General features: G+C 45.4%; 1 protein-coding gene across 2 annotated transcripts; it reads left to right on the top strand.

Annotated features, from left to right (window-relative positions):
* Positions 1-3,549: 3,549 nt before the first annotated feature.
* Positions 3,550-15,427, top strand: LOC138161848 (sialic acid-binding Ig-like lectin 10). Of its 2 annotated transcripts, XM_069088856.1 has the most exons (11): positions 3,550-3,653; positions 3,975-4,355; positions 7,272-7,556; positions 8,266-8,313; positions 8,592-8,846; positions 9,242-9,289; positions 11,037-11,297; positions 11,389-11,673; positions 12,210-12,303; positions 12,426-12,522; positions 15,244-15,427. In XM_069088856.1, exons 1-11 carry the CDS (start codon positions 3,620-3,622, stop codon positions 15,388-15,390), a joined length of 1,935 nt encoding a protein of 644 aa, XP_068944957.1. In that variant the 5' UTR covers positions 3,550-3,619; the 3' UTR covers positions 15,391-15,427. The 2 variants fall into 2 exon arrangements, with proteins under 2 accessions (XP_068944957.1, XP_068944956.1); XM_069088855.1 differs by lacking the exon at positions 3,550-3,653 and having other exon boundaries at positions 3,675-4,355.
* Positions 15,428-15,937: the final 510 nt, after the last annotated feature.

The raw sequence follows: 15,937 nt of genomic DNA, 5'->3' as shown, positions 1-15,937 counted from the left end.
GCCTAGTTTAATTTCTTTCTAATAAGAAAACTCTATTCAATTATGAGAATTTTGAGAAAACTTAAATGCTTTGTTTGAACCTAGCCCTGCACAACTGGGAAGCTAGATCACGCCTACCTAATGCTTAGAGACACTTAACTAAGGACCTATGTTATGGCTGAGCAGAAACTAGGAACCAAAGACTGGTGCAAGCAGTTTTCTCACAATTATCCATCTCAAGAAACCTATAGGTCTTATCTGAACATTGGCTCTGTCCCTGTGTAATGTAATGCCAAGCAAAGGCAACTTCCCAAGGTTCAAAATACCAGCATAGGTGCTCTCCATTTTATTCAGTGAAAAATTAAGAACAGAGAAGATCAAAATATGACATCATTCAAAATACAGCATTTACTAAGTGTGATTCAATAATCTCCAAGTACTACCCCACCCCAGGATATTACATTCATTTAATCAATCACAAAGTCCCTCTTCTAAATACTTCTCCACCCCTAGGCTGTACATTCATTTAGTCCATCACAAAGCCCCTGTTCTCAAATGGAGATTAGTTTCCAATCATAAGCAAAGTACATTCATTTGTTTAATCACAGAGCACAAAAAGGTCAAAAGTTCCCCACCCTTGGATCACAATTGAATCTACCCCAGAGTTACAACAAGCTTAAGCACAGCACTTAATACCCAAATGGAGGTCTTTTCTTCATCTTGACAAGAGGCAAGTTCTCAGCAATCTTTGTTCCTGGGGAGACAAAGCTTAGCAAGGCCACAAGATACGTTGCCAGTGTCTTCATTAATTCATTCTCTGTCTGCAGAACAGTCCTAGGACCCCTGAAAACATTAGCAAAACCCTCTTCCAGGATTTCTGCAAACATACAATAAGAAAATCCTTCTTCAGGGCTTCTGAACCAACAGCAAGGTTCCAAGACTTCTGTGGCAACAGCACTGTCCTTCACCAGTGGACAGTATTCACTCTCTGTCTGCAGAACAGTCTTAGGAGCTCTGAACCAACAGCAAGGTTCCAAGACTTCTATAAAAACAGGACTGTCTTCACAGGGGACAAATCTGGCAAAACAACATCAAAACAGACAAAGTACCAGCATAACAGCCATGTCTCCTCAGTCCTTGGCAGCTCTGGGTGGCAGGTCTCAAAGTCCTGGGCAATTCAAAGTGGCCCTCAGCAATCTTCTCAGTCTCTCTCTGCCTCCATGATGCTGCTTCCAAAAAATTCTTCTGCCTCTCTCTTATGTCTCTCCAAATCTACATCATCAGCTCCTGCCAGTCCAGCCCTCTCTTTTCACATCAACAAGTTCATCCCACAAATGGGATTAACAAGCTCTGGGTTTTAACACCAAAAACCAAGCCAATACAGGGGGATCTTTATATTCCATTACTATTACAACCTGCCAATTAATTATTGTTCCATGCTCCATTGATTGAACACAGACAGTTGGGGGAAGGTTTGGGATACGTCCTTTACTATTTTCAGGGAAATGTTCACTCTCTCCCTCCCAACTTGAAAAGTCTCTAAAGTTTTGTCTAATTAGAAATCACATGACCTAGTTATACGTCTTTTGTATCCTGCTCATTGTTATCTATTAATGCATAAACATCTGTGCCCCCCCCCCCGTATTTGGAGTCTAGTGACAAATTTGAGGAGGTCTGGTCACAATTTGAAATGAAATTGGCATGCATTGCTTAAATTGATAAGCTCAGAATGTTTGTTTCTTCAATCATTTCAGATTCCACCTGCCACAAGGATAAACCTTAGGTTGAAATCTTTGGTGACTAGGAATTTGGTGGAATCCTTGATGGTAATCCAAAAAGCTAATTTGGGGCAAAAGAGATTAAATTCTGTTTTGCCCTTGTTGAGTTTGGTATGTGCATGAGGCATCTAGTCTGAGATGTGAAAGAGGCAGTTGTTGATGTAGACTGGAACTTATGAGAGAATGAAGGGCTAATTCTACAGATAAGGAGATATCTGCAAAGAAATTTTAATTTGAACTCATGGGAACTAATGAGGTTATGAAGCAAGAGAGTTTAGGGAAAGAAGAGAAGAGGGCCCACGGCTGTCTTGAGGATGTTTATGATTGGTGGCGTAACCTGGAGGAGGATGCAGAAAAGAAAGCTGAGGAGGGGTTAGCCAGGTGGCTGGAGAACCAGGAGGGAGCAGGGTTATGTGAACCAAGAGAGGAAAGATTATGGAGGAGAAGGGGGTAGTTGATAGTGTTAGTGCCTGAAGAGAGGTCAAGAAGGGTAAGGATGGAGGAAAGGACATTTGATTATGCAGTTTAGTGATGATTGATAACTTCACAGACAGAGATTTCAGCAGAATAAAGAGCATGGAGGTCAGAGTCCAGAGGGTTTTAGAAGACAAAGAGTCCACATAGTTTCGCATGGAAATGGAACACTTGAGAGAGGTAACAATATGGAGGGTTTGGCCATGTCTTTGGGTAACAGAGGAGTTTGACATGTGCAGCTGAAAGAGAACATAGAAATCATCTTTCCTGAATTACTCATTTTACAGAGAGGGAAGCTGAGGCAGAGAGGTGAAATCATTTGCCCAAGGTCATAATCAAAGCACATTTCTGGTCCTCTGGTCCCTGCATGCCATGGAGTGAGAACCTGAGGGTGGTTACCTCTATTCCAACTCCTTCCTTGTCTCCAGTCCCATCCTCCAACCCTGTAAGACACTGCCAGTGTCCTATCTGGGAATAAAGCCCTGGAGACAGTGATCAACATCAACCCTGCCCCTCCCAGAAGATCATTGGCTTTCAGTGTGGAGAGGGCACTCTGTCATCAGAAGATCCAGCTAGATTTGGTGTAAAACATAGCCTTCTTGATGAGGGCCACTTTATTTTTGTCCTTGTATCCCTGATGCCTGTGAAAGGATCTGTGGTTTCATGAGTTTTCAATATAAATCACATGTCTCTGCATTAGGAGTTCAGATCCTGGGACTTGACCCTTTAAACTTTGACATTCTATGTTCTATGGTCCTTTTTAGCTCTCCCCCTCCCCTCAGCTCTGAAGTTCTCTCTTCTGACCTCCCCCCATCTCTGCCCTTCTCTGTTTTCAGGCCTCAGTCTCAGCATGGGGTTGATTACCCAGAGCCTGGACTGACATGGCTCTGCCTCCAGGCAAAGCTTCTGGACTCCTTGGCCCCTCCACTCATCACAGGTTTGTGTCTGGGACTTTCACTTCTCCTTCCTCTTCTTCTCCTTTTCATAGGGTGATGGGTAGAAAAACCTGACTGTTCTCCCTTTCATTTGTTTCTCACTCCATCCCTCTGACACTCCCTCCCCACCCCCCCAGGACTAAAGCCCCATTAGACTCCATCCCCCTCCCCTCCCTTTACCCTGGTCAGCTCTACTTGTCCCAGCTTGGGGGAGGGGAGAGGTGCAGGATCTAAGAGAGCCTGGGGGAGGAGGGTGAACAACCAGGCTACATGTGAGCAGAAGTTCCTCAACCCCCGCTCATTTGACGCATCATTTCCCAGGGTTGTGGGCCTGCTGCCTTTTTCTCTTTACAACTTCTGTTTTTTTTTTCCATGAACCTTAGGGCTGGTCAAACAGAAGCCACAAAGCCTGAGGGAGTGACCAGACAGAGCCTGTCTTCTCCTGGTTCAGAGATGTTCCTGCTGCTGTTGCTGCTGTCCTTGGGGGGTGAGTGAAAAGAGGCAAGGAATGGGGACGGGAAGGGATGCCCTCAGGGGCTGGCCTTGGAGCCAGGAGAGCCTGGCTTGAGTCCTGCCCCTGATGCTGACTGAGGTTCTTTAAGCCAAGTCACAGACATCTCTCTTGACCTCAGTTTCCTAACAGATCTTAAAATGGGACTGGACTGAAGTATCTTCTAAGATCTTTCCCAGCATTGACATTCCCTGTCCTGTGTTCTGTAAAACTTGAGTCCCTAAATGACAATATCAACAATAATTATCATCAGCATCGTTATTAGCTGCTGGGTGTTGTATCTATTTCTGTCCGCAGGGTCCGAATCCCGAGAAGATGCATATAGACTGCAGGTGTCACTGTCAGAGACAGTTCAGGAAGGGCTCTGCATCTATATCCCCTGCACCTTCTTCTACCCTGATTCCTGGTCCTCCTCTGGCACAATTTATGGCTACTGGTTCAAGAAAAGACTCATGTATTCTGAACGTGTCCTGGTGGCCACAAATAACAAAAACCATGAGGTGGAAAAAGAGGCTGTGGGAAGATTCCACCTAGTTGGGGACCCTATGGAGGACAACTGCTCCCTGAGCATCACAGATGTTCAGAGAAAGGACAGTGGACAATACTTCTTCCGTATGGAGAGAGGATGGATGGAAAAATTCAGCTACCTAAAGTATCAGGTTAATCTGAATGTGAGAGGTAGGGACCTGTGGGACAGGGAAAGGGCCCTGGGTACAATAAAGTGGTTCCCTGTGGGGGAGGACCAGGCTGGGAAGTTCCTTTTGCTCCATGTCCCCAGGGAGAAACATGCCATTTGTCTAAGCAGGAATTGACTCAAGCAGACAGAGGCTAGGGAGAGCATAGAGGCTGTGGGAGATGAAGGAGGGGATGTACTCTGGGCTTCTCTTTGTAGAGAAACAGGATCTCAGGCAGGGTTGGGTGAGTCCATCAGGCATGGGCAATACACCCAGATATCCTGGGCCAGAAATGTTGGAGGGCCTTAAGGTGAGGGGTCTGACAATATTTGAAGGACAGCCCCATAGCCATCACCAACTAGGGGACATAAGGTGGATTCTTCTCTGGGCAGAAACAGGACCACAGGAAGGGATGAGCATTTCAGGACTTAGGTATGTAGAAGATTCTTGGGGAAGGGAGGATCACGATGGGCTCTAGGAAAGGACATTCCAATGGCAGGGTCCTGAGAAGGGATGTGCTGATAACTTTTTAACAACCTGACTCCAAATTTTAATTTTTATCATTTTGAATAATATTTTATTTTTCCTAATTATATGTAAAAACAATTTTTTTTGAGTTCCAAATCCTCTCCCTTCCCCCTCCTTGAAACAACAAGCAATTTCATATAGGTTATACATGTGCAATCATGCAGAACATATTTCCATATTTGACTCTGAATTTAAAAAGAATGTATAAGACATCTTTAAATTTAATCTGAAATAACACAAGATTTACCAACTTCTACGTGAAAAGATCTTATATTCTGGAGGGCAAAGGAATTATGATTGCAACCAAGAAACACCAATGCAGCAAAACTGAGTATAATCCTTCAGGGGAAAAATGGATATTCCATGAAACAGAGGACTTTCAAGCATTCTTGATGAAAAGACCAGAGCTGAATAGAAAATTTAACTTTCAAATACAAGTCTCAAGAGAAGCATAAAAAGGTAAATAGGAAAGTTTAGGGACTTAACAAGGTCAAACCGTTTACATTCCTACATGAGAAAATGATACTTGTAACTCATAAAAACTTTCTCATTATTAGGGCAGTTAAGAATGTGTTTAGACAGAGGGCACAGGTATGAGTTGCATATGAAGGGATGATATCTTAAAAATAAAATTAAGGTGTGAGAAAGGAGAATGTGCTAGGGAAAAGGGAGGGATAGAACGGTGTCAATTATATAAAAGAGGCAAGAAAAAGCTTTTACAGTGGAGGGGAAGAGGGGGGGAAGGGGAAGAGTGAGTAAACCTTATTCTCATCAGAATTGACTCAAAGAAGGAATAACACACACTCAATTGAGTATAGAAATCTGTCTTATCCTACAGGAAAGTAGCAGGGATAAGAGAAGGGGGATGATTAAATGGAGGGAAGATTGGAGGAGGTGCTAGTCAAAAGCAAAACACTTTTGAGGGGGAACAGGGTGAAAGGAGGGAAAGGGAGAGAGAGAGAGAGAGAGAGAGAGAGAGAGAGAGAGAGAGAGAGAGAGAGAGAGAGAGAGAGAGAGAGAGAGAATAGAATAAACTGGGAAATACATTTAGCAATCATAACTGTATAAAACTGTATAAAAATTAAAAAAAATTGAAGCAAGTTTCTCTGATAAAGACCTCACTTCTCAAATATATAAAGAACTGAATCAAATTTGTAAAAATAAGAGCCATTCTCCAACTGATAAATGTTCAAGAGATAAGAATAATTTTCAGATGAAGTAATCAAAACTGTAGCCATATGTGAAGGTGCTCTAACTCGATGGAGGGAATGCAAATGGAAGCAATGCTTAGGTACTACCTCATACTCATCAGGTTGACTAATAGAATAGAAAAGGAGAATGACAAAAGTTAGAGGGTATGTGGGAAAAATGAGGCATTAATTCACTGTTGGTGGACTTCTGGACTGATCCAATGATTCTGTAAAGCAATTTGGAACTATGCCCAAAGGCTTATAAAAACATGCCTACTCTTTGTCCTAGCAATAACACCACTAGGTCCATATCCAAAAGAGATTAAAAAAACCCAAAGGGAAAGGAAGCTATATGTAAAGAAATATTTATAGCAACTCTTCTTGTAGCAGGGAGTTGGAAATTGGGAGGATGCCCATCAATTGGGGAATGGTTGAACAAACTGTGCTATGTGATGATGATGGAATACTATTGTGCTATAAGAAATGATGAGCAGGATGCTCTCAGAAAAACCTGGGAAGACTTATATGAGCTGATGCACAGTGAAAGTACTGTGTACAAAGTAACAGCAATATTGTAAGATGATCAACTATGAATGACTTAGCTATTCTCAGCAATACCATGATCCAAGAATACTCTCAAGGACTAATGACTAAAAATGCTTTCTATCCCCCCACAAAGCACAGATGGTTCTGAATACAGATTGAAGCATACTTTTAAACTCTATTTTTTTCTTGAGTTTTTATGTTTTCTTTCACAACATGACTAATATGGATATATGTTTTGCATGGCTACTCCTATATAACCTATATAGAATTGCTTGCCTTCTCAATGGGGTTGGGAGTGGGGGAGGAAGGTAGAGAATTTGGAACTCAAAGTTCTAAAAACAAATGTTTAAAATTGTTTTTGCATGTAATTGGGGGAAAATAAAATGCTAAATAAATTTTTAAAATGATAAAAAATGTAATCTACATTGTTAACATTTTTCCATCGCTTTCTTAACAATCAGCAAAACAATACATCACCCCCTGATTTATAGCGTTTGCCAATTTCTGAGGTGCACATGCCAACCCTGAAAATTTAACAGCTGGCTCTTCTGAGCCCATATGTTTTAGCACACCCCTGGTCCTTAGACTATTAATTGAGGAGATGGCCTAGGGGTCCCTCCCCCAAGGTATGGCTCACTCTTTTTCTTCTCCCCTAGTTCTGACACAGAAGCCAGACATCTTTATTCCAGGGATCCTGGAGCCGGGGCACTCTGTGACACTGATGTGTGCAGCCCCCTGGGTCTGTCGGGAGGGGACACCACCCACCTTCTCCTGGACAGGGGCTGCTCTCTCCAACCTGGAACCTAGCCAACGGACTCCCTATTTCTCTGAGCTGACCCTCACCCCGAGACCTCAGGACCATGGCACCAGCCTCACCTGTCGGATGACATTCCCTGGGGCTGGAGTACGCACAGAGACAACCGTCCCGCTCAACGTGTCCTGTGAGTGTTGGGGCGGGGGAGATGATACCTGGGTCTGAGGGAGTAAGAAAGTCGTGCCAGTGAAGGGGTCGAGAGAAATCTAAGGCCGAGAAACAGTCCCACGACCCTCTGGAAGGTAGGAGTCACTGGGGAACGTAAGGAATGTCAGGGAGGAATTTGTGAGGGGCTTGGAGTCCGAAATCCTGGCTTTGAATCCCCCTTCTGTCTTACTTCCTCAGCCCGTCCGACAGTCTCATCACTTTGTCGGAGGGTGCTCTGGCGAGATGTGGGGCGCCCCAGAAGCTTCCCAATCCACCCCTTTCTCCTCATTCTCTCGAGGAGGCAGCCGCCGCTCAGAATCTTCTCCCCAGATCACAGAGCAGAGGAGTCAGAACCGACCTTTTGTCCCAAGAATTATTTTATTTCCCTCGACTTCGGTTTATTCCTCTACAAAAGGTGGACGGTCATATCCCCAGGGTTTCTGCAGCCGGGAGAGCCCGGTTCTGTGGGCGACCCTAGGCAAGTGACCTCCCCTCGGAGCCTCGGCTTCCTCCTCGAGATAATAGGGCTAACAATTGTCTCCCTGCCCCCTGAGGCTGCTCCAAGGAAAGTGTTTATAACATAGACTAGTGATAGTGAGCACCCGTGCCACACTCTACATTAGCGTGTGGGGCGGGGTCACAGGGGGTGGGCAGATTGCCTTACAGTCAGGTCCTTATTTTTGTTGTAGATCCTTTAAGGAACTTTGGAATCAGCGTTGATGGGGAAAACAGAAGAGGTATGGAGGACGGAGGGATGGTGGGAAGGAGAGACCTTGCGGGTATGGGGGCACTAGTTTTCTCAGCTCAGTTTGTGTGTATAAGTTGTGTGTATGGAAATGGAAAAGGCCAGAAAGTTCCAGATGGGAAGAGGAGACAATGCCCTTGACTCTTTTTGTCCTCTCCTCCCCTCCCTTCTTCTCCCCTCTCCTCTCCTCCCCCTCCTCTCTCTTTTCTCCTCTCTCCCTCTCTTCCCACTTCCCCCTTTCCCCTTCCCCCTTCCCCCTCCCCCCTCCAGGCTTGGCGATCTCATCAAACCTTTCTATCCCGAAGGATAAGTCCTTGCGTTTGCTTTGCCAAGCTGACAGCAACCCTCCTGCCATTCTGAGCTGGGCCCACAGGGGCCAGGTGGTACTTTCCTCCTGGCCCTCAGATACTGGGATCCTGGTCCTGCAGCTGCCCCAGCTGAGGGCAAAGGATGAAGGGGAGTATAGCTGCCAAGCTCAGTACCGGATGGGGACCCAGCATGCCTCCCTGAACCTCTCTGTGCTATGTGAGTGATCCTGTTGCAGAGAAGGGGGCAGTGAGTGAGGAGTTTAGAAGACTGGACTCAGTGCTTGGTCTACCCTGGGTGTGTGAGAGTGGGGTTGCAGAGATGGGCTGTGGGTGAAAGAGGGAAAAGTTCAGACTTGGAATCAGGGGGCCCTTCTTTCCCTTTTCTTTCCCTTTTTCTCTTGTACAATGGGTAGTGGTGGAGAATATATGCATTATATCCCTCCAAGGTTTGATGGGTGGGGAAGGGATTTACACTATTTAAATGGGTATTATTGTCATTGATACTGTCTTCTGAAGGGTGACAGTGTTTGCCTTCTGTCTCAACACTGTTCTCTCTATGCTCTGGGGAGCATCAGGCTTCCTCCAAGAGCCAATGCCCTGTGTCTCTTACAGATGCCCCAGAGAACCTGAAGGTCAGCGCTTTGGGGTCAAACAGAAGAGGTACAAGAAGGGGTGTGTGAGAGTGTGTGTGTGTGTGTGACAGAGAGAGTGTGTATGTGTATATGTGTGTGTCTGTATGTTTGTGTGTAGGTGCCTGTCTGTGTGTGAATGTGTGTAAAGTGTGTGTTTGTGTGTGTTATGTATATAAGTGTGTGAGTGTATATGTGAGTGTATGCATGTGTGTTAGTGTAAGTATGTGCTTGTATGTTTCCATGTATGGGTGTATGCATATGTGGTTGTGTGTGCCTGTGTTTGTATGTGTGTACATGTGTGTATATGTGAGTGTGTGTGAATGTGTATATGTGTTTGTGTGTATAAGTGTGTATATGTGTGTGAGTGTGTGTGTTTGTGTATGAACAGCTTTTTTTTTTTGGAGGGGGGGTGTTATGGATAGAGGGACAGACAAACAAGACATCTAAGTCTGCATTCTTTGAACCCTGGACATGGAATCCAAAGACCTAGGTTCCAAACCTGGCCCTGTTGCTTCCTCTGCACCAGAGCTCTGTGCTTGACCTTCTGCTATTAGACATTTTTGTCCATGGATTGGACAAAGGCTTCAGAGACACTTTACTAAATTTTCATATGATAAACAACAGGGAAGGATAGCTAACATCCTGGGTGATGGTTATGGTGTGAAATGATCCTGAAAGGCTCAAAAACTGGGGTGAATTTAATAAAAATTAAACATAAGAGATAAAAGGCAAAATATTATACTCATACTCAATAAATGGACTTTCCCAGCAAAAAAAGGGAGCCACATCCACATAGCGATTTTTCTGAAAGTGATTTGGGGTTCTCAGTAAACACAGCAATAGAGAAATGGACCTGGAGTCTAGAAGACCTGAGTTTGAATCTGGCCTGAGATACTTACAAACTGTGTGACCCTGGGCAAGTCACTTAACCTGTTTGCCTCAGTTCCTCAACTCTAAAATGGGAACAATAACTACCTACTTCCAGGGTTGTTGTGAGGATCAAATGAGATTCTATTTGTAAGAAGTGATTCACACTGTGCCTCGCACGTACACGGTACCATATAAGTGCTTATTCCCTTCCCTTCCATCTTGTCAGTAGTGCAATGATGCCATCCACAAAGCTGATGAAATCTTGGCCTTCATTGGGAGGTATAGTTTCTAGGAAGAAGAGGTCTTGGTTAGACCATGTCTTGTGCATTGCATTCATTTCTGGGCACCACAGTTTAGAAAGGACGTTGATAAGCTGAATGGCATCTAGGGAAGGGCAAGTGAGATGTCCAAGTGCCTCCAATTCATGCCATAGGAAGGCTGCTTGTAGGAATTAAGGATCTGGGGCCCTTTAGCCTGGAAGGGAGAATGTTCTGGAGGGACATCATAACTAACATTGAAGGGGGCTCACGTAGGAGAGGGGAAAGGGCTTGTCCCATTTGACCCAGAGTACAGAAGCCAGTTAATGTTTTATGGAGTGGGGAAGGGAAAGCAACTAACAATGTCCAAAGGTATATTAGGCTCTCCCTCCCTAGGGGTCTTTGAGCAGGAGTTGAATGACCCATTATTGAAGATGTTGTCAATTGAATTCTTGCTCTAGAGTGAGGTAGAGAAGGAGATGCCTAAGGTCCCTCTGACTCTGATTCTGTGATTATGAAACTGTGATCTTGGGAATATCACTGCCCCTCCCTGGGCCTGTTTCCTCATCTGTAAATAGAGGACCTTGGATAAAATGAGTTCTAAGTTTTCTTCTGCTTCTAAATATTTCTCTCTATGGTCTTTATTAGTTGCTATGCTAGGAAATGCCTCATCTCTGGTGGTCCTGGTGGGAGAGTCCTTGCAGCTGGAGTGTGTTGCTGATAGCAGTCCCCCTGCCTACATGAACTGGGCCAAAGGGAGCCAGCCCTTGAACTCCTCCCTTCTCTCCAGTCCTGGGATCCTGGGTCTAGAACTGTTCCATGTCCAGCCAGAGGATGGAGGGGAGTACACCTGCCAAGCTCAGAACCAATGGGGGATCCAGCACATCTCCCTGAACCTTGCTGTGCAGTGTGAGTTCCAGGGCACTGGGTTCAGGTTGCCTGGGTCCCAGAAGGTCAGAGAGTGAACCCTACTAATCCCTATTCCTGTCCTTCCCCACAGACCCTCCAAGACTGTTCGACCCCTTTTGCTCCTGGGCTAATGAGGGCTTACTCTGTTCCTGCTCTATTCAGGCAGAGCCCACCCCTTCTTTGATCTGGTGGGTGGGAGAGAGAATAGTGGAAGACAATGGCAACAATGACCTCCTCCAGGTGAGGTCCACCACCTCTGGGGCATGGACCAACAGCAGCCTCATCCTGAGGGAGAAATGGGACCTTGATCTCCGCCTCCGCTGCGAGGGGAGAAATCCACATGGAACTGACAGTCTTGTTGTCCTGATGGTGTCAGGTGGGGTCCTGGAGGGGCAGGAGCCTGGGCCCCTCAGGGGAATGGGATCTGGGCCAGCTGTCTCAGCCTCAGGAGGAGCATATCAGATCAGGGGCAAGGGAAATCTCAGTGTGGGAGTGGATTCTGGAAAAGGTGGGGGCAGGGGATTAATTAGATATAGAAAGAGGGATGGTTCTCTACGTGCAAGTAGCCAGATTCAGTAGCCAGGAATGTCTGAGGGCTCTGGGATCAGAGATTTAGAATGCAGCAGCAGGCTGTCTGAACTGTTAGAAAGACCCTTCTGTGATTCTGAATTTCTTAGCTCAGTTACTGACCAGCTGCTTGACCCCTGGCTATCTCCTTCCCCTTTTTGAGTCACAATTTCCTCATTTGTAAAATTACTAATATTGCATCCTAGAAATCACAAGGCAATTGTAAAGAACACTAAAAAAAAATCTTAAAGCCTTAACGAAGGGTGATGCAGGTGGGGAGAGGGTGTGGCAGACAGGATAGCCAGGTCGGAGGAGAACCACTCAATCCAATCCTGTCTTTTGCAGATAGAGCCAGTGCAGCTGGTCTCGAATTCTCCAAAGGGGCACTTCTGGGGGCCGGGATCATGGCCCTTCTCCTTCTCTGCCTCATGCTTGCCTAGTGAGTGGGAAGCAGGGCGTAGGAGCTGGAAAGGGCAATGGGAAGGGGGCTTCTGGAAGGACAGAGGAGTGATTGCTCAGGGACCTTGATTTGATGCTGGGCTTGTTTTTCTTTTTTTTCAGTAAGAAGTTTCTGAGGAAGAAGCAGCTAGAGACAGGGGAGCTAGGGATCACAGATTCCCAGAGCAATGTGGAAGTGGACTATGTTAATGTGGATATGGTGAGTAAGCTGACCCTGGTACTGAAATCCCACCTCCACACATCAAACTTCATGTTAATTGGCATCTGAAGAAATCCACGAGTGGTTCTTACACTTACTTCCTGGCTGTGGGACCTTAGACAAGCCCTTTCCCCAAATCTAAGCCTCAGTTTCATCATCTGGGGAATGATGGGTATGAACTGGCTTCAGTTCCATTGAATGAGTGGTTTATGAAACGTTGCTCTGTGTGAGACATAAGGGGCAGCATAGAGGAATGGCCAGGACACTGGCCTCAATCGAAGGTTGACTGTGTGGTCTCAAGCAGCTTACTTCACCTCTCCCTGACCCACGACACTCTCCAGGTTTGTTTCAGAACAGGTGCTGATTTCTATGGAAAGGGGAACAGCCTCATTGGAAGCTAGTTAGCCAGGCAGACAAAAATATAGGGTCTGGTTAAAAAGATGAAAAGGTCTACCATGTGCTCTGCTTGGCTTTGTAGATGGTGAGACAGATAAATTAGTCCCTGCTTCTACTGGGGCAGGGGAAGAAGAATCAACATGAAAACAGATAACTTTGAAAGACATTATTTCATCTATTGCATATATGAAATCTATACAAAGTAATTTGGAAAGGTGAGAATATTAATCACCCAGAAGGATGAGGAAAAGCCTCTTGGGAGACATGGTCCCTGCCTGGAGTCTTGAAAGGAAACTCAGGGTTCTAATAGGCAAAGGTGAGTGGCCAGAGTAAGGGCTCGTAGGGTACCGGCAAAGTTGTACCTGCAGGAGATGGAATTGTGTGAAGAGGTACAGCTAATGTGGAGATGCAGGAGGCAGCGAGACAAACCAGGGGACAATTTCCATAGTCTAGCAGAAAGCAGAAGGATCTGAACTCAGAGGGTGGCTATCTGAATGGAGTGGAGGGCATGGATGCAAGGGAAGAGAGATAAGACTCGGGACTAATGGGAGCTGATTAGGTCGACAAGTGGCAGACCAGAGAGAGGAGAAAAGACCTATGCTAAAGACAAGGAGGTGTGACATGAATGACAAGTGCTATGTGCTAAGGGCACTGAGGACAGGTCCAGTCGAGAGGAACCCAGTGAAAGTGGTGATGTAAAGATCCAGAGTGGATAGGATGGTAAACATTGCCCCACACTGCAGACAAGAGTAGAGCAGGGGCCATGGGGTTGAGCAGCTGAAAGATTGTGGGTGGTTTTGGAGAGGATGGCTTCAGCTGAAGGATGCAGTTGAAGCTGTTTTGGTTAAGAAGGGAGGTCAAGGAGAGGATGTGGAGGGAAATCCCTTCCCTTTTCTGTTCCTCGACTTTGGGCAGCTGGAATGAGGTGGTGTCTTGTTTCTCATGCCCTGACAAATCATGCTCATTCCCCTTTAAAGTGGTAGCCTGCTTGGTCTCAGTCATCACTTTCCTGCCATAACTCTACCCATTGGCAAGCCTCTGAGTCAACACACCTCTCTGCATCATCTGGGATCATGGATTTAGGAGTGGAAGAACCCCCAGAGATCAGCTGTTCCCAATTCCTCATTTCACAGACAATGAAACTGAGTTTGAAAGAGAGGAAGTGATTTAATCCAGGTTACTTTCTGCTTGAGCTGAGATTTAAATCTGAGGCCTTTTGATTCTAAATCCAGCATTCTTTTAAAGACACAACTGTGCCTCCCCTTCAGAGCAAGAAAGAACCTTAGATATTACTTTATTAATCCTCCTTAATTTTATGGAGGGTGAGACTGAAGTCCAGAGAGGAAAATGGCCTCATCTAACTCAGCTTTTATAGATTTTAGACCTAGAAGGAACTGTAGGGAACAAATAATCCTACCCCCTCATTTTACAGGAGGCCAAGAGAGGGAAAGTGACTTATCCAACATCACATAGTCAGTTATTGGCAGAGCCTTAGAGACCACCTAGTCCAACTCTGTTGATTTTTCATAGGTCTGAATTAAACTCAAGGAACTTACATATCAGATAATCCAACCCTCCTCATTTACATCAGGGGAAACTGAAACGTAGAAAGAACAACAGGCTTATTCAAGGTCATGGAGTAATACCAGACATCCTCTGGTGCAGCTAAAGTTTGACAGAATGGACTCATTATGAAGTCACAAATACCTTGGCTCAGAGACAGCTTCTGACACTTTCTGGCTATGTGGGGATAGCCAGAATGCTTAGCCCCCACCTTGCCCTTACCTCCCTTCCCTGCCCAGGTCATCCTTGCAGAGCCTAAATTTTATCATCTGAAAAAATGGAGACACTAATCCCTATAATGCTTACCTCACAGGGTTGTTATGAGACCCCCCTGAGACAACATATGTAAGTCATCCATCAGACTTTAAAGTATGACATAAAACACCAGTTATTATTACAGAAAGGGAAACAGACTTTAGGGGAAGAAAAAGTCACAGAGGTATAGGTTTAGGGACCACCAATTTCTACCTGTCCTCATTTTTAGGACTAACAGACTGAGGTCTGGTGGCAGAGTAGTTTTATTCAGAGAGTTAGAGGCAAAGGCTAGACTCAAATCCAGTCCTCCTGACTCCCAGCCCACAATTTCCCCAGACACACCTTGAAAATATTTAGCAAGTAGGTGACATCTACCTGCCCAAAGAGAAAGACTCTCTACTCCCTAGCCATGATAATCTCCTTCCCAAAGCGTGATGGCTTCCCCTGGTCAGATTAAGACCCAGCATCCCGGGCTTATGATGGATCCTTTGTTCCTTATTCCTACAGAATAATGGGAGAGTCCTCAGACCACCTCCACCTGACCCAGTCACCCAAGCCCCACCAGAGGAGTTACATTATGCATCCCTTCACTTCAGAAGACCCAACCCGAAGAGTCAAGAGGCATATACCGAGTACTCAGAGATCAAGTTCTGATCTGGGGTGAATAGGGTGGGAGGAGAAATAAAGAGAATGTACTCTATGCTTGGAAGGTGCTCATTCTGTCCAGAGACTAAGTCCTTGGACTCTTCACTGTTCTGATGATTGGTCCTGAGATGCCCTGACACTGGAGATATCATTTCACTCTAAACCCAGGAAGACAGGGAGAGGGCCCTAGAGAACCAGGGAAGTAGACGAGATGTTTTCCGGGGAGTCATCTCTTGTCAAGGGGCAAAGTCTTGGCTATCCGAGCCAGAAGATCATAGAACACAGAATATCTGAGTTGAGAAGACACTGAGAACACAAGATGTGGAAAGCTTAGAAACACAGAATAGCAGCTTGAAAGGATGTTAGAATACAGATCATCAGAGTTGGGAGGAACCTCAGAGCCCATTTCATCCCATCTGTTTACCAGAACGGGAGCCTTTCTACAATATTCTTCCAAAATGTGAAACCCCATTTTGACTGAAGACCTTTCAGTGTTGAGCAACTTCATCCCTCCCAAGGTAGTCAATTCCACTTAAGGTTATTCTGCCTGGCTGTT

The sequence above is a fragment of the Petaurus breviceps genome, unplaced genomic scaffold (genome assembly GCF_028583685.1).
Source record: "Petaurus breviceps papuanus isolate PSGF00001 unplaced genomic scaffold, PetGlider_PUasm1.0 185, whole genome shotgun sequence".
NCBI classification, from domain to species: Eukaryota; Metazoa; Chordata; class Mammalia; order Diprotodontia; family Petauridae; genus Petaurus; species Petaurus breviceps.
Note: the sequence above shows the minus strand (reverse complement) of the source record. Positions and strands in the feature narration are given on the sequence as shown.